Source organism: Pantherophis guttatus, chromosome 3 (genome assembly GCF_059756535.1).
Source record: "Pantherophis guttatus breed Tessera chromosome 3, ASM5975653v1, whole genome shotgun sequence".
Classification (NCBI taxonomy): Eukaryota; Metazoa; Chordata; class Lepidosauria; order Squamata; family Colubridae; genus Pantherophis; species Pantherophis guttatus.
The window spans coordinates 61504247-61527628 of NC_142065.1; the positions used below are offsets into that span (position 1 = coordinate 61504247).

General features: G+C 35.1%; 1 protein-coding gene across 22 annotated transcripts in view; it reads right to left on the minus strand.

Annotated features, from left to right (window-relative positions):
- Positions 1-23382, minus strand: part of LOC117664199 (AGBL carboxypeptidase 4) — an 836143-nt gene that overhangs the window by 342756 nt on the left and 470005 nt on the right. For 20 of the 22 annotated variants that reach the window (XM_060689907.2, XM_034415049.3, XM_034415045.3 and 17 more), the window contains 4 exons: positions 22068-22443; positions 15944-16092; positions 14923-15136; positions 10386-10576 (listed from right to left, as the gene is read on the minus strand). The exons of the other annotated variants lie outside the window; for them this stretch is intronic. In XM_060689907.2, coding sequence (XP_060545890.1) covers positions 10419-10576; positions 14923-15136; positions 15944-16092; positions 22068-22443 — 897 coding nt within the window. In that variant the 3' untranslated portion in view covers positions 10386-10418. Of the gene's footprint in view, positions 1-10385; positions 10577-14922; positions 15137-15943; positions 16093-22067; positions 22444-23382 lie in introns of those variants that run through there. 22 annotated transcript variants of the gene reach the window in all.

Consider the following 23382-nt stretch of genomic DNA (forward strand, 5'->3'; position numbering starts at 1 on the left):
CTGTTCTCTTTAACTCAAATATTTCACAGCAATAATTCATGGTCTATTCCACAATCTGCACCTGGAAGTATTCTGGCTGGCTTTCTACAACTTCTGTTTCCTATTATATAACCAATTCTATTCTGATGCTATCCAACTGATGTTATGCAGCTGTAGAATCTGTGTTATGCTACTTGAACAGATGTACTATTGAGCTAAGAATTCTCTTACAAATCTGTATTAACACACCTTCTCTATAATGTGCTTTCCCAATGCATATTTTCCAGTAATTCCAAGTACCTCAATTTCGCCAACTTTTACATTCCAACAAAACCATGCTCTTTCTAAATGTTCTGCAAAATTTAGACCAATTTTTCACTAAATACCAATTAGCTTTCTCACACTGAAAGAAACCAATGACTTTGTATCAGCTGTTTATTTCGATGACATAGATACCTCTTGATCCCTTAAACCATCTTTGGATAGTACTTCCTCAGTCTTTTTTTTCAATCTTAATAAAGTAAACTTTTATTTTATTTTCTTGGTTTCTTTGAGCTCTCAGTTGATAACATTCCAATTAATTTTTAGTGTTTTATTATCAGTTTAGGATTAGTGAATGTGTTCGGCAAAAGTATGATCTTGATCGAAGAGGCTTTAAATCGTACGTGGGTTGGTGTCAAAAACTCTGAATTAAATATTTCAAATAATGATTACATACTTCAGAAACATGTGAAAATTTTGCTGTAACAAGGTCTATTAAATTGTTCAGTGAACTTCAGGTTGTTTATGGCCTTCATTGTTAGTGCATTAAGATCCAGTATGTGAAATAAACAACATAAGATGAAGTCTTGGTATAAAAAGTCAAATATGTAGGTATTATAGGGACCAAATAAGATGAGACCCATGATGGAAATATAGCAATAGCAATATCATTTAGACTTATGTACCACTCTTTAGTGCTTTACAGAACTCTGATGTTGCACCACATGTTAAGAGCTTTTAAGTCTCAGAAATCTTGGTTGCACTTTAAAACATTTGTTAAAATAAAAAATTAACAGACCAAATATATAATGAAAATAATATAATGAATGAATTTAACAATAATGTGGAGAATGTCTTGATTAAAGTGAAGAACAAATGACAATAATGTTCATATCTATTTTTTTTTTTTTGCCCATCAGACAATAATGTGGAGGATGACTTTCAAAAGCAGTATACGAAGCTATCAGGAAGGTATAAAATAGCACTGATTACTATTACCCCATCTATTGGGAAACAAATTATGCCAAAGTTTACTTTCTTGGAAATTCCTGACTTGTGTTATCATTCACTTTTTCTTTCAGAGTGGAAGAAGATAACAACCTTTGATAACAACCTAACATGGTCAACCTTTGTTGACTTAATGCTAATAAAGAGAGAAGCTTTAAAAAGTGGAAATAGAAGAACTATTGAGGAAAGTGATATTCTCGTGTTGGAATTGTCAATTTTACAGGCATCTAAAACTGAATGAAGTGAAAACATATTTCAGATTTTAAAAAAGCAAATGTTAACAAACTTGAAGCAATTCTCTTACCATCATAATGTAGTCCTTAATATAGGATGATTCATATGTTCAATCAGGCATGTTCTTTGTCTTTCTCCAACAGCACACAGAGAATTGCTTCTGTCATCTAAACATAGTTGGTTTGGAAATTGTACTTAAAGAATACTACTTGACAATATTTGCTCTTAATTCCTTGGGTAAAGTGGTGAGATCATTGTGGAACAATACCAAGTGAATATGAGTCACTAATGTGCTGGGGCTGTAAGAAGACAAATGCTGTTTGAGGCTGGAACAATAGTATAGCTTGGAAATAACAGGAAGTAATTGTTCAACTTCATTCTCCTTTGCTCAAAGTCCATTTTGAATAGTGCATCACACTTGAAAAAGGTTTCAGAGAAAGAGGAATAATTCAAAGGAGGTCTATGAGAATGATAAACAGACTGGAAACCAATGAAAGAATTGAGAATTTTTGACTAGGATGCAATAGGGCTGTTTAGATATTTGAAAGGATGCTAGGTAGAAGGAGGTCAACTTCTGTATAATTCCAGAGTGAGGACATAGAATAATGCTTTAAAATTATATATAAGGAAATTTCAACTGAATATTAGAAAAATCTCCCTATCAGTAAGAACAGTTGAATGTAAAACCAAGGTTGGCCTCCCTCCCCTGAATACATCCAGATAGAGGTTAAACAGCAACATTTTGGGGATGAGTTATTTTGGATTGTCATGTTGACAAAGGGTTTCTATTTAATGCCCTATAAGATTTTTTTTAGTACAATATGCTATGACTCAGTAGATACTTTTATCTTGTGGGACAGCTAGCCCAAGAAGTTCATGCTCCCTCAATAATTCTGACTGAATCAACTGAAGTCATTCCATTTCCGATTACATAACTAGATTCCTCTGGAAGATAATCCAATGATTTACCCCCTTTCCGAGCTTTTCCTGAAGCATTTGCTACTCAGATAGTCAGCAAAATGGGAAGAACAAGAACCACACCATCCACACGTATGCCCTGCCAGTCATCAAATATGTTGTCGATATAGTGAGTTGGCCAAAGGAGGACTCCTCATGATATATGGAAGCTTCCATTCCAAGTTCAACATCCCGAGACTGTACACCAGCCAAAAGAGGATGGGTAAGTAGGATGAGTGTCAAAACCACTTTCCTTAAATGCTTATATATATCTGCACAATGTATGGGCTAGATCCTCCTAAATCCAGATGAAAGCTTCCAGAGAAAGATATGGAGAATAACAAGGCTAAGATCCAGTGGGACTGACCTCCAGATCCAGATGGAGAGATAGGTGCTGGCCAATCAAACAGGCATTGTGGTAGTAAACAAAGATCAAAAGACATTGGTGGTGATAAATGTAATTGTGCTAAGATCCTGAACAGAACCATTAAATTCCTAGGCTTCTGGTAGGGGATCTGAACTGAGGAAGATGCATACCATGCATAAGGATATGAAGGGATTTTTAAAAATATTTAAAAATGGTAATAATAAAATAATAAAAAGTAAACAGCCAATGATCAAATGTAATTGATGGCAACTATTATAAACAATGAAAACAGAATTTTCCTATAGTTTTCATTTATTATGCTGATTGTAATAAATCAGCGTGTAATAAAACAAACTAAGGCCAGTGCTCTTCTAAATGCTCAGTGTATTAAAAACTCAAAAGGCATAAAAGCATATGCAATAAACTATTATTTTCTTTTCTTTTAGGCTTTTTTCCTCTTTTCCATTTTATTTTTAGTATTTAGCTATCTAAGTATATTGTGTTTAACTGAATAGTCTGGAATGAAATCAGTAGTTTCGTATTCATTTGTTACTGTTTGTACAGGTAGTCCTTGATTTATTACATATGACCTGTCTCAATGCTTAGAATGTCCTGGTCCAAAGGCCTCGTGGTGAAACAAGTGAATTTGCCCCTGTGTTGATGAACAACAAAGATGATAATGCAATTTTTTTTTTACATGATCATAGGAAGGAGACAAAAGCAAATAAAAACTCAAAATGATGAAATTTCCCCCAGCTTCCCAACAGTGTATTGCATTGGTGGTCAGAAAGGAACTGAGGGGACAACAGAAGCCATGCCTAGGAACATACCCAGTGCAGGGTGTGCTTCTCACTAAAACATTTCTTAGTTAAACAAAATTCTGTGGTGGCCATTTGCAGGCACATCTCCATTTATATGAAGCACAAAGATCACAATGAACCCACAATATCAGCTTCAAACGAAGGCAACAAGTTACAAATGAAAGGAAAACTCATAATCAGGCATCTAGCAAAGGGACATTAATTACATTTCAAAAAGCAGCACTCATAATTAATTTTCTTGATGTCCTTACAGATAGGAACAAGCTGAGACGGTGATTTCACAATGTTTATAAATTACTACATTAATTAACAGTCAATCTTTAGAGAGGAGATGAAGGAATCTTCTTTGACATCACTCAGTACTCTCTAAGGGCCGACAGTGTAAGAAAGGATTATGAGTTTATGCTTTATACCTTGAGCTTCCCTCATCTTTCTACATAATGCATCGAATTTGCCCCTTACTATTTTAGCAAATAATTTTCTAACTGAAATTCTCCTTACTATTTTAATATTATAATTTTTTCAGAGGTAGAAACTCTATCGCATCAAAATAGGTCATAATCAGGCCAAATATCCATTGATGGAGTCCAAAGATTACAACAGCAATCAAAGGGACACAAAGATCACAAAAACTGTCAAGTCGGCATACAGAAAACACATTGAAGAAAGAGGGTTATTTTTAATTTTGTATTAAGCTTTTCTTCTAGAACTCCAGATATTACAAATTGGGTTCCCCCGATACCACTTTCTATCCAAGTATTGTGAGAATTCAGATTTATGCAACCTCAGCAGGTTGATTGTACCTCGTGTTCTTAAACCATGCTTTATTATTTGATTCTTGCTGCAAATAGCCAACTCCCAACTAACATGAAGAAGTCTGGACTAGAATTTATCTTATTTATTTTATGCAATTTATATGCCACCCTATCTCCGAGGATTCAGGGCGGCTCACATCGGTAAAATGCATAATTCCTTATTAAAATGATATAAAATTAAAATCGAATTTAAAACAGTTTAAAATTCATTAAAAAAAACCCATCAGTCCAGGCTACGGAACAACCAGGTCTTCAACTCGCGGCGGAACGAGTGAAGGTCAGGGGCCATCCGGAGCTCCAACGGAAGTTGGTTCCAGAGGGTGGGTGCGCCCACAGAGAAAGCTCTCCCCCGGGGGTCGCCAGCCGACACTGTCTGGCCGATGGCACCCTGAGGAGGCCCTGTCTGTGGGAACGCACCGGGCGATTGGAGATTGTCGCTGGCTGCAGGGGTTTCGACAGATATCCCAGGCCTAGGCCATGAAGGGCTTTATAGGTGATAACCAGCACCTTGAACCTCACCCGAAGGGCAACCGGTAACCGAATTGTAATGTACCATTACAAGGATTCTACTTCTTCCTTCATTACAGCTCCAAAATAAGCTCCACCAGAACTTGTGATTATTTTCCCCCCTCTCAAAAAAAAGTTTCAATAGATAATTAAGATTGTAAAGATTTGTCCTCAAATGTTTATTCAGTTCTAATATACAATGGTCTTTTGTTAAGGACCACTCATTCAGTGGCTGAACTTATAATGGCACTGAACAAGGGTACTTATGGCCAGTGCTCAAAGTTCTAGTTGTTGTAGCACCCATATAGTCATGTGATCATGATCTGGGCACTCGGCAACTGGCCTGGATATTTGACACTCATAGGTTCCCATGGTTAGATGACTGCAATCTGTGACTTTCCCTGCTTGCTTCTCACAAGCAAAATCAATGGGGAAGCCAGCAGGAAGTTGGAAGCCTGTCACATGAGATCCACCGTGATTTATTTAACAACAGTAACTGCGGACTACCAGAACTGCCATTGCGAAGTGGTGCAGTCATGTGACATTGCATTTTCTGGTCTCAATTACCATCATTAAGTGAGGACTATCTTTAACTTGAATAATCTGGAACTAATGAAGGACCAGACACTTCTCATCTCAAAGTCCTGGAGAAATAGAAGTTTGGCAGGATCACATGTTAATTTCACCCGATTGCTCTATGAATATTTTTTCACAAATTCTACCGTTCCTGGAAACCATCAGCATTTTTGTTGTCTACCTACCCTGCCTATCTCTGCAGCGACATCGATCGGTTTTCACACTGCTGAAATTTGATCTCCAGAAGCAACAAAATAGATGTTACAGATTTCCAGGATTTAACATTCCTATTTTGCATTTTAAGATGCCCTGCAACACCACATGAAGCAAAACACATTACTGGATACTGCCCCAGACCTCTAGAAGCCAATGTATATGTTTAAAACAAAGTGTGGCCTTCAGGTGAGACTTGCCATTCCCTGATATAAATGATGGTGCACTATGTTCCCTTTGAATTTTATTACATAGCAGCTTTAGCTCCAGGTAATCCGCATACATGAAAATAGCTTCCTTTTACAAAATCTGTAAATTCATCTCAAAGATGGAAAGATATTTGTCTTGTTTTCAATTGCACAGTGACACGCTCATTGGAAGAATGTCATTGCAGCAGCCTTTCTTTATTATATACTCAGTGTAGTAGCAAGAAAAATAGATTTGATGAAGCAGAAAAGAAAACCAATTCAAGAGCAAATAAAAAAGAACCTTGCATCTATATATGAAGAGAGTGAAGTCGGTAAGAGCCATGTAATTTATTTTGAGTAATTATTCTAGTTTTAAAATCCAGGTAATTTTTCTTCCTATTAGAAAGCCTGGAGGCAAAAAGCCTTTTGAAATATTGGAGAGGGTAAAATTTAAAAATTAGCTACTGAGCATGAAGTATGCAATAATTGCTCTTCATAACATTTTTATTGCCTCTATATTCTGTGAATTATTGCTCCAAATTCCTCTGTACCATTATGATGAAAAAATGGTATCAATAAAATTGGGTTGATTTATGTTAAGATTTTATCACTTAAGCCCATGAAAATCAGAGGCATGCTAAAAGGAGCCATTTTTTCATGACATTTTTCCTTTTTTTCATTCAGCGCAGTAACAACAGTTCCACTCTTCATTTTCTGGTGCGCTGGTAAGTATTCTCACACCCACGCTAACCATTCACACAATCGTGGGCTCAGGCTTTTAGGTCAAACTGTAACTATGACACTAGGATGTCATGCACTAGTTTCAACATTTTCTGATTAAAGCACTTTAAATTGGAGAGGAGATAAATATAGCTACTTCTTAAATATATTGCCCTCTTTTCTTCCATCTATTCTTCAATGGAATTATGGGATTTTTCTTAGGGCAGAGATTACTCTATGTAAATTAGTATTGATAAAACTAAACCAGGGACTAGTTAATTTGGTAGATACGAGAAAAGCCCAGAATATTACAATTTTATTTTACTCAGCCCATGGCTTAGTATGCTGTTTGTTTGCACCATGACATCTTTACCATATATGATGCTTATTGTTTTGTTATCTGTTTTGTTCATCTGTGTGTTTTACGTAAATCAGCAACATCAAAGTATGTTACCTTGGCTTCTATCACAAGGGACTAGAAGTGCTAGCATGAACTTTCCAGAACATTTTATCATATAGATCAGACCAAACAAAAAGGGAGGAAGATTTTTAAAAAGACAAAGTCAAACAGAGAATGGGCAACAGTATTAAATGCAAAAAGATTCCAACTTCTACATATTTTTCAACTCTGGTGAATGTTGCATTTGTTTATATCATATCTAGGGTTCTTGTGATAAATAGGTTATTCAGGGGAAGGTGTCAAAAGTCAAGTTGCAACTACACAGGTGAAGCCTCCGCGCCCCTTTTTTTTTCCACATAACACATAAATTCAACATTACACATAAATTCAAAGGATTGAAACTTCAGTCATAGTTATGACTGCCATCTTGGTTTTTATATCCCCTTTGGGGATGCTGCTGGCAATACAAAAACAGGCAAGCACCTATTCCAGAAAAATAAAATCCAGATATTATTCATACCACAGTATCTGAAACTTAGATTACATATTTTGTGAAATTGGTTTAGCTAAACATGAGTTTGTTGGGGAGAAAAAAAGTCCCAATTAGCTGGATTCACATAGCATGGTAAGGCAATAGGGGTAGTTACTGCAAATGGCTGCATCATCTTAATTCCCACCTCAGAGTTGAATCAGGTTGAACATTTTTTAAAAACTTAAGTATGTCAGTCAGATCCAAAGTAGCATCATTTTTGCTAAATTTAATTTGGATTCATTCTAAAATTATATTCTGACATCCAGAGACTGTTCCACTTGGAGGACAATCCAAATGCTAGCTATCCAACTGCACTCTAGTATCCTACAAGTGGAATTTCTTTTATTTATTAAAAACTTAAAACAAATTTTCTATGCAAAAAAAAAAATATTTAAATAAACACGACTGAGATTTTTTTTAAAAAAAATAACAAAACCTGTCCTTTTCTGCAGAGATGCTCATTCAACTGGTAATTAATGAAAACCTTTCTTGTACCGCTTATATCCCTTTCCCCCAATCTCCATAGCAATGGAGGTTAGGCAATGAATATTACAAATTACACCAAAGGTTAACTATGAAGAATTAGAATATTTCTCCAACAAAACGTCTTTCCTCCAAAGATAATAACCACCCAGAATATATCAGAAAGTCCTTTTCCTTCACATCTTAGACTAGTGCTGATACAATTTTTATCAAATCTTACCCTTGATCTGTTAATTAAAAACAAATACAGAATATTTATTTCATTTTGATGGATGCGAAAAGGCATTTACAGGAAACTTCTTCCTTGTGACAAAAGTAAAATGGGTTACCCCAAAGATGCTTTTCCAAAAGGATACTGGACTTTCTTGATTTGGAAAAGCCCCTTCGGGACAACCATGTGGATGACTCCATAGAATCTCCAGAGACATTTAAAACGGGTTACTTTTACACCCAAGCCTAACACTTGTCTAATCATGGTTTAACAGATGACCCCTAATGGCTGTTTGAATAACACACAATTAAAATCAAGGAAACCCTTTTATACCTTAGCAGTCAGCCTTTCCATTCCTCAACTGTAGGATCATGAGATTTGTAAAGAGCAAATGTATTCAAATTTTTGGCTTGCCTGGACCACACATAAAATATATAATATAGTTAATGTAGGAGAATACATGTTAAAAGTTTACAATCTTGCAGAGCTGCAATACTAGCTGTCCAGGGCTGTATGTGGCCTGTGGCCCGTGGGATGCACATGCCTGGTTTAGGCCTTCCTCCCAATTCTGCAGGTATTTCAATTTCAAACATCCTATTGCAAGCACAACATCCTTAACTGCTACTTTGTTTCAACACATTTTCTTTAAAAAATCACCATCAGCTTCAATCTTATTTCTTATTTTCATAAATATTAAGATAATTTAGTCACGTTAATTCAGTTACCAGTGCTTATGAACTGTTTGATTCACACAAAAACAGGTTTTTCCAATCTTTCAAATTTTTCATTTGCGAGGACTATCTAATTGTTATTCTACAGAGAGCCAGTTTGGCTCTAGGCTAGAAAGTAGGAGACCATGAGTTCAAGTCCTGCTTCACCCATGGAAGCCAGCTGAGTGACCTTGGGCTAATCACTCCTTCTCAGTCCAAAGCACCTCACAGGGTTGTTGTGGGAAAATAGGAGGAAGGTTTGTTAGATATGTTCGCCGGCTTGAGTTATTTGTAAAAATAAAGGTGGGATATAAATAAATATAATTGTAATTATGCCTAAGAACTGACATAAATATGCATGCTTTTAGTAACATGGGGATGAAATAATAATGTCATTTTTAAGCTTAAAATTAGTACAGTCATAGAAAACTCATAATTAAAGGGAAAAAAACGATGAAAGAACTAGCGAGTTTAATATTTAGCACCTAAAAATACCAGGTTCAAATTTCTTGCTCTAAGTTCACAGGTGGTGCTACCTTCAATATTTACAATCATATAAGAACTGTGATTAAAAGGAACAATGCAAAAAAAAAAGTTCATACATTGGGGTTTATTTTCCCCTTACTCCTGTTTTCTTTTAAAGATGAGATATAGAATTATTATGGTTTAACTTCACAGAATCATACATTCATACCAAATTCTAAAAGAAAATGGCAACAACTCTATTTCAACAGACAGAACCTTTGTATACACTTTAAAACTGCATGACTATTTCATGGGAAATTAAGTTATTCCATTTTCCTGTTATGCTACATTATGCCTTCTCCAAAGAAACAGAAGTATCAAGAGAGTATATGGTCTCCAGGGTTAACTTAACATGCATCTATGCAGAACCACAACTCACAGTATATTCTGTAACTAAAATTGTCTGTTTCTGAACTCACAATAGTGACACTGGGCATAATCTGGATCACAGGTGACCTGAACATTCACATTGATTTTAACAGAAGCTACACTAAACCAAATAAAATTTTCCCAGGAAAGTGTAAGAAATACGAGGTTCTTTAAATATTAAAAGGTAAGAAGTCTCATGTTCAAAAGAATTTCCTACTCTTTTTGTTTCCTGTTTGCAAAATATGAACTTTGAGCTTTACTCTATTCTACAAAAGAACCCTCATACTTTTGTAAGAAAAGCAACAGAGCTGAGACTTCATAAAATGAGCTGCTGTGGACTAGAAAATGTAATGTTAAGTTACAATTAAATGTGCATTGCAAGTTTAAGCAGATGAGTAGTTTCGTGGTATTGTTTAAAAATATTCCAGTATTTTATAATACAATTCACACTTAAAGTCAATTTCCCCCATCAGCATGAATACACAAAATCAAGACAACCACCACCAGAGTAAAACACTAACACTTTATTAAAAATTCAAAATTTATTGCAAATTATATTTTGCTTCTCTCCTTTCTTCATTTTTACATGATTTATTGATATCCATAATTTTTTCACAAATATACTTGTTGACTTTGGAGAGTCTCTGTGCAATTTCTGTTTCATCCAGAGTTTCTTGTGCTATTCTGTCATACAAACATTCTAAAAAAAAAAAGAAAAAGAAAATATGACATCTAGAATAAAACTTCAACACATTTAAAATGTAGCAAAAACCCTTAAGCAAGGCATATGTCATGCATAGGATGAATGCAGCAACTCGTTGAAAGAATTAAAAAGTGAACAAGAACCCACATATAGCATCGGTCTGAAAACTCCTCTCTGACAGCAAAGGCTTTGTAAGTTCACCTAGGACTGATAAGCTACATTCACACTAATGTATTTAAGATGTCTTTGGTAGACATTTTAATCATAAGCCATTGACTCTGAAAGGGCCATGTCCCTCAGTCCAGGAAAAAAACAAGTCTGCAACTTAATTTTGAGTAAATATACTTTTGCAAGAGCATTGAAAAACCCTAAAAAGGCATTCTCTGGCTTTTAAAAAACACATCTTTATTTATGCTTATCCAGGCAGACATTTCCACTCAATCAGAGTCATGATAACATGAATAAATGAGAGAGAGAATTCTATGGAGTTCCTACCTCAATGTTGCCATCCATGGAACATACTGTTTGTAGGTTTCTAGTTCTCTCACCACTTTATAAAATGTACTTTTAAAATATAAATAACAATATTGTGGTAGATAAAGTGGAATTCCAGAACAAAAATAAGATCTATAGCAGTATGTTTAACAGATAACAAGTCTAAAAATTCTTTCATAATATGGAAATGCTGTGACAAAAATAATATTAGGCAATAGCATCCATGTGAAAAAGTGTGTGTTAGGAAATACAGTAGTTTGTTCCTTCTTCCAAATTAAATGGTTGTTTATTGTTGTGACTGTTATAAAGGGGAAGACTAGGTAACCTCAGAAACTAAAACAGTTTGATTAACTGATATTAAATAGTCATCAAATTGACAATAAATAGTCTGATTTCTGAGACATGATTTATCATCATTGTTAAACTCCTCAGCACTCAACATACAAGCTACAGTAGTCTGCTTAAATATATACTATACTGCCTTTGTTATACTGTATAAACTATAGTGAAAAGTGCAATTACTACCAGTACTAAATGGTTTCCAAAGTGATTAAACAATTTCTGCTGTTTTTAGTATTTTTACTCAGCAACTATTTATTGCTTCATATGGTAAACGAAACAGAGTCACTTAATTAACGAGTTTTATGGCACTGTTAATGCACATTAAAGTTGTAACAATTAACTATTCTACATCCTTTGCATCTTCTCTCACACCTTTCAGAAGTTTTATAAAAGGCTATTTTTCAGTCACAAGATCTGCAGTGGTTGCATACCAACACTTTTTAATAACTTTCTCAGAATAAACTACACAATAGGGACTACTAAAAAAAAAGACATATTAGACCCATTAAGACCTAACACCATCTTTTTAAGATGTATTTTATGGAAGCTATTCTAGAATCAAAAGAATAAAAACTATCTCAGCTACAAATTTTATGAGCAGTTCGAAAATGTGTTAGTATTTTTTATAATGAGATTTGAAACATAACAAAAGAGATGACTAAACAGTGATTTAAATTAAAACACGGAAAGAGGAATTTGATTAAGGCAAAGAACACCCATTCCTCTTCAGTACTGAACCAGGGAGCGACTGAAATCATTATAATTGAAATCTATACATAGTAAATTGAAGCATTTTATTTCCACTATGAAATTCCACCATATACTAACTATATTTCAACATACCGCATGTATGGGATTTTGTCCAAAGCTTTGTAAGTAAGCATTTCATATGTAATCAAAAATCAAATTGCACCAGAATTGCAACACATAAATGATGTCTATGTTGCAGCTTCAGGACTGCTTTTATTCTATTTTTAAACACAATAGAAAGATAGGGTGGCAGTTATCCTGCTTATTCTCCACAGTAGAAGTGTACATGTTTTGCTTTTGATACAGTTTTTTTGTATCTGAAATCCCCTTCATAACAAAATATGAGACTGTGTGGGTTTATCCTGGAATCTTTGTACTATGTGCAATATATATCAGCCTTGTGGGTGGTGATAAAAATTCACTACTAAGGCTAGACTTCAGTATTTGCCAAAAACAGGCAACTTGGAAGGCTTTGTGATAAGGTGCTGATAAGAGTAAAACCTGACCACTACTTGTCTGTTCTGTACCCAGAGGTATCTAGAGACAGCAGCAGGTATCAAAAAAGGGCAAGAAGTTAGAAGAGAAGTTGCAGTGCAAACCCTGACCTTTACGTATTTAAGAAAGGGTCAAGGCCTGCATCACAATGCCACTCCATAAAACTTGGCTTCTTTAAAAATCCGCTTGCTCAAAACTGCAGATACTGCTGTGTGCCCCTCCTGGCAAACTTTTTTGGGGACAGTATGGTCAAACAAGAATATTACTATCCTGAGGAGAATAAGGTTAGAAAAGTTCTATGCTCTCTTGGCTATCTGTTTGCTCATTTAATAGGGCTATATGTGAAACTCTGGAGGATTCAATCAACCCTTGACTGACTCATCCTTTCAAAGCAGATATGATTCCAAGCAGGTTGTCCCAAAGGTGCTTTTTCAAGAGGCAACTGGACTCATCCAAGTCAACTCATTCAAGAAGCAAAACATCTTCAAGGAAAAGCAAGAAAGTCCAGTTGCCTCCTGAAAAAGCACCTTTGGGACTATCATGACCTGGATGACTGAGAATCTCGAAAAACAGATTCCAAGCGGTGAACTGCATGGCTCCAGTATTTCAAAGCACTTTGAAGATTCAATGACTTTTTCTGCTGCTTCTAGGATGTTTATAGACAATATACCCCAACAACAGAGGCTGGGGAAAAGTGAGTGGTGATCAGCTGTATAGCTGGCCACTGAGCTTCATCACCTCAATACTGTCTGCCTATCAGACTTGTTTTGGGAAAGACATTATATTGTTATTCCATTTTGGTTCATGTGTCTTTTCTGATAGGCTGTTTGTTTTTATTACATTTTGGGAGGAGGGATGGCACAGCCCCATTTCTGCTTTGTTTTGTATGCAATCCTATTTTCTCCAATTCATTTAATTAAATATAATTAAAATATTCATTCCTGTGTCTTTTAATTTTCCCCATCCTCGTGACCCAACAACCTTCACCCACATTCCTTTGTTGTCTTCCACTTCATCATGTGTGGAAATAAGAATGTGGAGTCCTTGGTGTTCTCTGAGCTTGGTTGTTTGCTTATAGATGTTTCGTTATCTGACTAGATAACATCATCAGTGCTAATGAGTATATACAGCAGCTTACCCTGCCAGTGTGTGTATGGGGAGATTATGTTTTACCATGGGTTTTCTCCATGGTAGCTGCTTGATTATGGTACTGTTTTATGCTTGATTATCTGGGTGTAGACTGCTGGGGAGGATGTGTTTTGGTCTTTTTGTTTCCTTCTTTGTTTTTTTAATTGTCTCTTTAATAATGTGTAAATGTGGTTTATCTCTATTAATAATTGATGGTTGATTTATCTGAAATGCTAAGCTTCCAGGAATTTCTTAGCAATACCCTAAGGTCAAAGGTATCTAGCAGCTGAACAAAATGTCAATGGCACTAGAGGTGGAGGTCATAAGGAACACATACATGATTTTGGTGGGAGAACGTTAGGATGTAGTCAACAGGGCCACTGTTGGCATTTCTATAATAAATGATTGATGAGTCACACACTGATGGGAGTTGAGGTATATCTTGATCACTGTGGAGGAGTGGCTTCTAGGTTTGGAACTGGGAGGGACCAAGCCAGAAATGGCTTAAATCGGGAGGTTTCTTGCCTAATGAAGGGTTGGATTTGGTTATCAAACGCAACTGGTGCCTTGGTGGTGCAGCAGACTAAAGTGCTGTTAAGTAACACCAGCTGCCTGCAATTATTGCATGTTCAAATCTTACCAGGCTCAAGGTTGACTCAGCCTTCCATCCTTCCGAGGTAGGTAAAATGAGGACCCGGATTGTAGGGGCAATAAGCTGACTTTATATAAAAAGGAACACTGCTTAGGGAGGGCCAAAAGCCCTACTAAGCAGGCATATACAAAAGTATGAAGGCTATTGCTTAACGCATTGTAAGCCGCCCTGAGTCTCCGGAGAAGGGCAGCATACAAATCGAACCAATAAACAATAATAAACAATAAACTGGGACTGCCAGGATTGCCATTGCTAAGCCCTGTGTTCACATGATGTGCTTTACTACTGCATCACTTAGCAATGGAAATTCTGGTCCCAATTGAAATCATAACTCAAGGACTACTTGTAGCTCCCTTCCTAAGATATATACATAGGATTGTGTAAGCTGCTAGTCACTTCAGCAGCTGTATTAGAAAACAAGATTCTTTTAGTCGTTGCTTCATGTAGTTTGAAGAACACTCACATAATCAAAATAACCTACCTCTGACAATGCTTAACTTGTGAGGTGACAGAGGCGGCTTAGGAACAGCATCTTTCTTTTTCTTAGTGGCCACACCTGTAACACTTCTATTTTTAAGAACATCGGTTCCCCAAATCATAACTGCTAAATTTTTTGTATACTTTGAATCTCCTTGCGTTACTTGCAGCTGGTGCCATTTCTCCTCATCTACCCAGATGCCACTTCCGAGATGAACCTGAGTAGAAAGTGAAATAACAGATGATGGTTACCTGGAAAGTTTGTTTCATCCTTCATAAGTGGCAGGAACAATGTTTAACACAAAACATATTTATCTATAGTACCCAATCACTGGGAAAAGTATGAAGTATTAAAAATAATTTGATTGTCTAAACTATGTGCAAAATCATGAAATGACATGAAAACCCATAAAGAGGGCTGGTTGTAAATCGTTTTTATCACCATAAAGGTTCTCCTGGGATGAAGATAAATGTTTCTTCCCTTTATGTCCTGCTTAGAGAAGAATGTGGAAGTTTTTTCACAACCATAGCATATAATCAAAAGCATAACCTTGTGTTTTTTGGTAAACAAATGCAAAAACCTCAGGAAAAGTCCCTAAAGTATTCACTTGACATTTCTGTCATGAACTGATAAAAGTACACTGCTTTGGAGTATATATGCCTGTTATGAGATTCATTTTAATTTTCTTGATGAATATAGAAAGGCAGGCAGGCAACCAACACCAATGAAATATTCTCAGTTGAATATTTCTGCCCTTTCCTTATCCATCACCATCAAGGCCGTTACCATCAAATGCCCAAGTGCAAAAGATTCCTGAAGACGGAGGAAAGATGACTAATCACAATAGCCTCAAACGACTGCTCAGCTGAATTTTTATTTCTGCTTAAAGGAATCTTAGAAATGCCTTTCTCTCTTTTTAAATAGTATATATTTATATATTCACATATTTATTTTGCTGGTATTTCTCACTTAGTTATTGTTAAAGGGAAAATATAAATATTTGCAATGGGTATAATATTAATACCTTTCCATTCTCTAGAATATATTTGTCCATTACAGGAATAGCAGCTGGGTAGTACGTTGACGTGTTTGCTTCCTCACTGAAAGCTGTCTGTACATCGGGCTCAGGTTCAATTGATTCAGGTGTAACCTTTTCAAGTTCTAGGGCAGGACCTATATCATTTAAAAAAGAGGAACAAATCATCAGGCTTTAATTTAAAAAAGAATGCATTATGTAATTATGTAGTCTATTTCACATGCAGAACTTCATACAGATTAATGCTAATCTAACCTAAAATCCAAAATCAGTATGACAATAAAATATTACTCTTTTTTTCTCCAGTTTCAAAATGTTATTAATTTATCAAAATATAAAATACAGAAATACAAAGAAAAGTGAAAATAATGGTAAAATAAGGCAGGAAAGGGGAACAGAAAATATGTAGGTGGAAGGGAAAAAGAAAAAAGAGCATTGACTTCTGACTCCTTTTGGTGCAGTAGAATAAGGTAATCACATAAAATTTTAATTTTTTACTTTTACATAATATACTAGCCGTTTCTATAACAACAAATCTATCTAATCAGCAAAATCAAAGTTTCATTTTTTCCACCTCAAGCACAAAGTCCAAAAGCAGTTTCCAAGTAGAAACAAAATTAATTGTGTTCTTTTCTTTAATCAAAGCAGTCAATTTTGCCATCTCTGCTGACTCCATCAACTTTTGTAGCCATTCATCCATTGTGGAAACCACAATGTCCTTCCATTTTTGTGCATAGAGTAATCTTGCTGCCGTCAACATATCTAACATCAAAGTTCCCCCAAAAATTTCCAAGTTCTTTGTCCATTAGGCCTAAAAGAAAAGTCTTTGGTATTACCCCCCTTTTTACCCCTCAAAATATCATATTTTAATAAAATTTTCAAAAAAGGAACATAAACAAGTGGAATGTGAGATTCAAAGTAATTCAGCACTTGTTCTTAAACCCAAACTGAAATACACAATTGTAGCTGTTTTAGATGTATTTTTTCATGATCACTGAAAGAAGTGATAGGTGTATTATGACATGTTACATATTATTACACAGATGTTACATCTGTAACCAAATTTTTAGTTAAGTGTTTTAAAATGAAAAGGACAGAATCAACAGTTGGAAAGAATTGCCAACATCCAAAGACAATCTCAATTATTTTCATGTGACCAAAAAGGGTTTGGACTTGGTTAATAAGTAGAGTCATACAAATATTCAAACTGAAGATTGAACACATTGGCAACTGAATTTCCAAACTGAATCAACTTTTTGAATTGTTCACTCAGTTGCGGAGATCTTCAATTTATTTAGAAATTTTTATGGGCTTTTTTGCATGGATTCAAATATTTTCTCTAAATTGATGATTTGACTGGCATAGGCCAATTCAAAAATAACTTGCTTCCTATTCACATTTGTTCACAGGGTTCACTCTGTTTTTGCTAGGTTGGGATAGTAGTCAATTTCATAAATTGCAAAACCTTAAAAAAGATTATCCATCCTAAAGACAGATAGGATTTATCAAAGCATGAATATATCACCTTTAACTACCTATATAAGCCAAAATGTCAAATAAAATTGATGTAAGTGGAAAATTAAAAGTTTAAACATAAATGCATCTTTAATGAAATTTTCTACTGTTTGCTGATGTTAGTTATTTATACATATGGAATTACTAATCTTTTTAAAACACCATAGTTAATAAATGCTACTACAGTAATTCAGAGAACCACAGCAAAAACATGAGGTCCTAGCAGATAGAAGCATTTGGCCAAATATTTTGTAATACATTTTATTCCAAAGCTCAAAATATTTCACATTTCAATAATCAAAGCCTTTTCTAGGCAGCTGAACTTCACAGTAATTTCAGAAACTACTAAGAGTTGCATTTACAGCACAGCATGTTCAAATTAGACATGCAATTCCTTTTACTGTCTTTTTGCTAATTAGGGTTGCTTGCCTAATTTGCCATGCATCATGCTTACTTTTTAAAAGTTTCTCACTTTGTAGTTTTTGCACTTTGATAAGCAAAACAGAAAATGTGCAGTTACGGAAGTTTTCTGAAAGTCAACACAAAATGTGTTTTCTTAGCACAGCAAATGCAGATGAAGGAAAACCTTTGTTTCGGTGAAAAGTTTTACTATTTTCAGTAGTGAGGCTCCTGGCGTAGGAATTAGACAAGAAATATAAATTTTCCCTTATAGTTCAGCATCTCCAGATTTCTTTCATGTCAAAAGAAACCTGTTGATTTAGTCAGATGAAATGCCAATCTAGTCCAGCATCCTTTGCCCCATAGTAACTGATGAAATACCTATAGAAAGACCCACCCACCCGCCCACACTTTTTTCCCTTTCGCCTTTTCTAGTATTTGATTCTGAATCAGACTGATTGATGTTACTTTTTCTAATTCATTGTTTCTCAACCTTGGCAACTTGAAGATGTGTTGGCTTCCCAGAATTCCCTAACCGTTAGCCGTGGATTATACCCTGTACTGAGGAGATCTCCTTGTGGTAATTCACGGTAGCTGTGAACCGTGAAGAAACTTTTTTCCTTTCTTAAAGAAAAGGAAGCCACAATGGAAGGCATTTTGTCTGCCTATGATCCTAGAGCTGGTAGTGCAAGTCATACTGCCTTAGTATTTTAGGTGATAGAGACCCTATCAGGAAGCAAAAATAGTAATTCTTCTTTTGCCTTCCTTAAGAAAAGCCCTTGCCATTTCAAAATGCTCAGACTGGGAATTTTAAGATATGCAGCAAGGTAACTTTTAAATGCTATATTTAAATCATAGTTGAGTAACAGTAAGCTAAAATTTAGTGAATCAAGATGGTGAATTCCAGTAGGCATTACATTCTACTGATTTCAATATAATTTAGGGATATTTACCTTTAGGCACAATTCAGAGGAAAGGCATATGAACATACTTAGTATATATAAATTTATCCCATGCATAGTCTCCTTCAACTCTCCCTGAAAACTCAGAATATATTAGCTAATAAATTCTGTGAAGAAAATTTAGCCTACATACACTGGAATCAGCAGCTGTTAGAGAGCAAGCAACTCTCACTTTTGACTCTTTAATTGACTGGAATTTGCATCATGGCTCCAAAAATAGAACAAAAGTATTGTAATATGCACAAGAGTACCATTTCTCTTTGGTTAATCAGGTCTGAGAATTTTATTCATGGTATTTCTCAATTAAAGTTCCCTGTATTATTGTATCTATTGATTATATGATTTTGAATCCCGTGTATGATTAATCCATGTAACATTTTTAAAAGATTAAAAAAAGCAAACCAAAAGATGGAATTTTCTAATGGGCATAATTACTCCCCCCACCCCCCCAAAAAATAAGTAGGATACTGACTGTATGTTCAAACAACTAGAAAACTATTAAACCAACTATAATACATACCTTAAAAGACAAGGACTGTAGCAAGTAAAACTGACTATTTATATTCCAAATAAATGGAAAAGATAAGAGATAATTTAAGATATTAAATATCAGAAGAGTGAATAATAAAAATCCAAGACATTATTTTGGAAAAATAGCGGCATGTTATGGATCTTGTTTACTAAGGAATGTCAACCAACGGGATCTAGAAAGAGAGCTGTTTCTGCTGTGGCGCTCACCCAAAGGTGCTTTTTCAAGAGGTAACTGTACTTTGTTTTTCTTTGAAGACATTTTGCTTCTCATCCAGGAAGCTTCTTTAGCTCTCTGGCACATCATTTCCCTGGAATTTAAGATTGTTACCTACTCTTCTGGCCTTTAAGAAGGGCCTTACGACTTGCTTTGCCATCTTGTCTTGAGATTAGATAGTGGTAGTGTGGATTTTGGTGCATCCATACATATAGTATACATACATGCATATGTACATATAGGAAACATCCATAATTTAAAAAGTATTATATGAAACCACAAGAGGGAGCAGTAGCAAGATGATATTCCTATTTTGCAGTAGTCTCTTTCGTATTGGGACAGAACAGAAGAGACATGTTCTTGTGACAATCTACTCACTACTGTATTATATTCCTGTAATACTACCTGGCACAATGGAATTAGTTAAGAGAACATTATAAGAGTATGGTGCAGTCTTTTTACCTCATTTTAATACAACTTTTGTACTTGTGCTTTACGCTGCTGCAGCTAGCAACATTACACAGTTGATGGTCATAAATTTCTTAAACGAATAAATATAACAAAAAAGTGATGAACACTGTCCTAATATTTTAGTTCTCATGCTCAGTCCAATGAACCAGAAACGTGGAAACAACTTGAAAATTCTTAACAGTTCAGTATCAATTTAGTATAACTTTCTTCCTCTACCCTTGCCTTTCCAGCAATGGCACAATTATGCCATTCAGGGCTTCTCTTGAGTTTGACTATAGAAGCACTAACTCATTCTACCTACATAGGATCAAAAGGACTGACTAAAGAAGACTGCATTTTCTATGTAAACATATGTCTTAAGCTTCCTATCTCGTATCCACAAGCAGTAGTAATCTGTGCATAACATATATACTTGTGTAAAAACCATCCATTGCCAACCATCAACATTTTCATGTTTTAATGTTTACAATTGGCTTATCTATGGATGGTGTATTTTTAAAGGTATTTTGATTAAAAGTTTGAGAATCTACTTATCCAGAGATGAGCTTATCCATATGTATATATGGGTATCATAATGGGGGGAATGGTAAAAACACAAATCTATTGAGTATTCAATACTACAATAAACCAGAATAAAAGCATTTAGCAACAAAACAATTTAACTATTGTTAGTTTAATCTGCTCAAAGTTCCTTTTGCTAAGAGCAACTCTTATGGTTCAGTTTGAAATTTACATTTACTGTACAACAACATATCTAAAATTTAGCAAGTATTTGATTTGATACCATTAAAAAAAAATCAGTGTTTGGCCAATAGTTAAAGCACCAGGCTAAAAACCAAGAGGCTGTGAGTTCTATTTCCATTTTAGGCATGAAAGGCAGCTGAGCATCTGACTCAGGCCAGGATGTCAGGCTTAGGTGACAAGTCAATCCCTGATACAACACTTGGCTGAGCCAAAAATAAAAAGTGGATCTTGCACTTGTGTGAAAAATACTAGGAAGAGTCTCATATCTAGCAGCAAAAGAAAGTTAATTATTGTGTGCTGTGTACTCCCGTCTGGTTGGATCAAGAATCCCTCCTCTTTCTTTTTTATTTCACCTCTTGCTTGTGAAAGGTTTATCATTCAGGAAGACAAATATGTCAGTAGCAAAGAGACACAAAAAGAAAAACATTCTTTTCTTCCATTTCTACTTCCATAGCACTTTGCAGTCTAGATAAAGTAAAGGAGTAAATAAAAATCTGCTTCCTCTTCCCTTTTTTCATCTCTATCTTTAAGAACTGAGTTTTTCTAAGTCAGAAAAGTAGAAAAGGGAGTAAGGTAAGGATAAGTAAAAGGAAATAGTCTTCATGAACAGTGACTGTACCAAACAGCCAATTAAATTTGCCATCAGGATACTCTGATGGAACTTTGCTTTCCTATTTTCGATTTCTATTCAAAAGCACTTGTTGAGATTAAAAGCACAAGTACAACACAGAAAACTCAAAACTGTTTCATTATTCAAATAATAATGTAAAACACTAAATCCACATTTAAAAAAAAAATATACAAATGACTTTCCTCCTTGTTAGTCATTCATATTAGTAACATATTATACTCTACCATTAATTCTAAATATATTTATTTATTTATTTATTATTTATTTATCAAATTTATTGGCCATTTTACCACAGGGTAACTCTGGGTGGCTATATTGAAAATAAATAACTCTTCTATTGATTATGAAATATGAAGATTCATAACCGTAACTATATTGTAAAGAATGACTGAATTTGTAAAAACAATCAAACTATGCTTCTCAAAGTTAATTTCGTAAAATACATTCCTTTTTACAATCCTTAGAGCAGCTTTTAAGGGCATATAATGAAAAAGGGGCGTTTTTCCAACTGCAACTCTGTAAGTAGGAACTTGCTGCAGTCATTAAAATACCTACTGGATTCAATAGCTTGATTTCTTTGTGAATATTTAAATGAACCTGAGTTAAAACAATTCTTGAACATGTCCCACATATGCAAGTACTTACCACTGCCTAATCTGAGAAGCAGGACATCCTGTAACCGTCTGTTCAAATCTCTTAGCTCCTTCATTTCTGACACTAATGTCCCATACTCCTTTAACTTTTTTGCTTGTTGAACAAGCTGCCTTCTTGTTCTCTCAAGTTCCTGTTGAATGTGCCTCATTTCTTCCTGCTGTTGCTGATAGCTTCTCAGCAACTCTTCATAAAGAACTCGAGGAACTACAGCATCGTCCATATTGTTCATTCTGTCTGAAGTCTCTATAAATGTTGCCTCAGGACTGGAATTACTACTGAGACTCATTCCATTTTGTTTTTCAAGGCGCGCAACAACTGCTTCAATGCTTTTATGCGTACCTTCATTCTGTTTCTTTCCATCTTGTCTCTGTATGTTACAACAAAACACATTATTAATATACTGTGTCATACAGAAATCTATAGGGTTCAACAGTTAATGAAATTAGGAGCACACTACAATCCTCAAGGAAAGAACATTTAATGAACATTGGACCAACACAGTTTAATAACCAGAAAAGGTTACATAATAAATAACCATCTAAGTCTTTTTTTAAAAAATGTATGACGCAGAGTTAAATGAGTATGAGAGGAAATCAGCAACAGTGGGAATGCACTGATACATTTACCATTCCCAAGTATTATTTTTTTAAAATTTGTGTTATCCAAAGCCAACTTTTGTTTGGGGGGGGGGAGTTTGAGAAGATAGGAACAATTCAGACATCACACTAAACTTCAAGAGAGACTTAGAAGTATTCATTACTGTAACCACAGGTTATATCTGAGAAGGCCAAAATGCTTATACAAACTATCGTTCATCACAATAACTACTCTCTCAGTCCCTCTAAGGAGTCGGTGCAGTTAAGGTGAATTCCCAACCCAGTCGGACATGGTGCTGAACTGACAGCAAGAAAGTCAATTAAAATTTAAGGACATACATGGCTGTGCAGCACCTAGTATGGCACACAGGCAGCTTTGAGCATTTAAAAGAAAAAAGCAGAGCCTGTTTACATGAACTCTGAGCACTCTTGACTTTTTTTTTTTTTGGTTTGTACCATTTGTATAGAGTGCATTCAACATTAACCTGAACATATTTTTTAATGATTAAATACTGTGTTGTACCATCCCTTCATCTGGAAACTTTAGATTTAGATGACAAATAATCCCAAAATTATGTTAATAATATCCTGGAGAAGACACTGATAGAATGCATTTAAAAGCAATGTTTATAGCTTGTTATTTAAAGATAATTTTTATACTGATTTGCCTATTTAAGCGGGCATCAAGGTTCAGAATAATTAAGAATTTC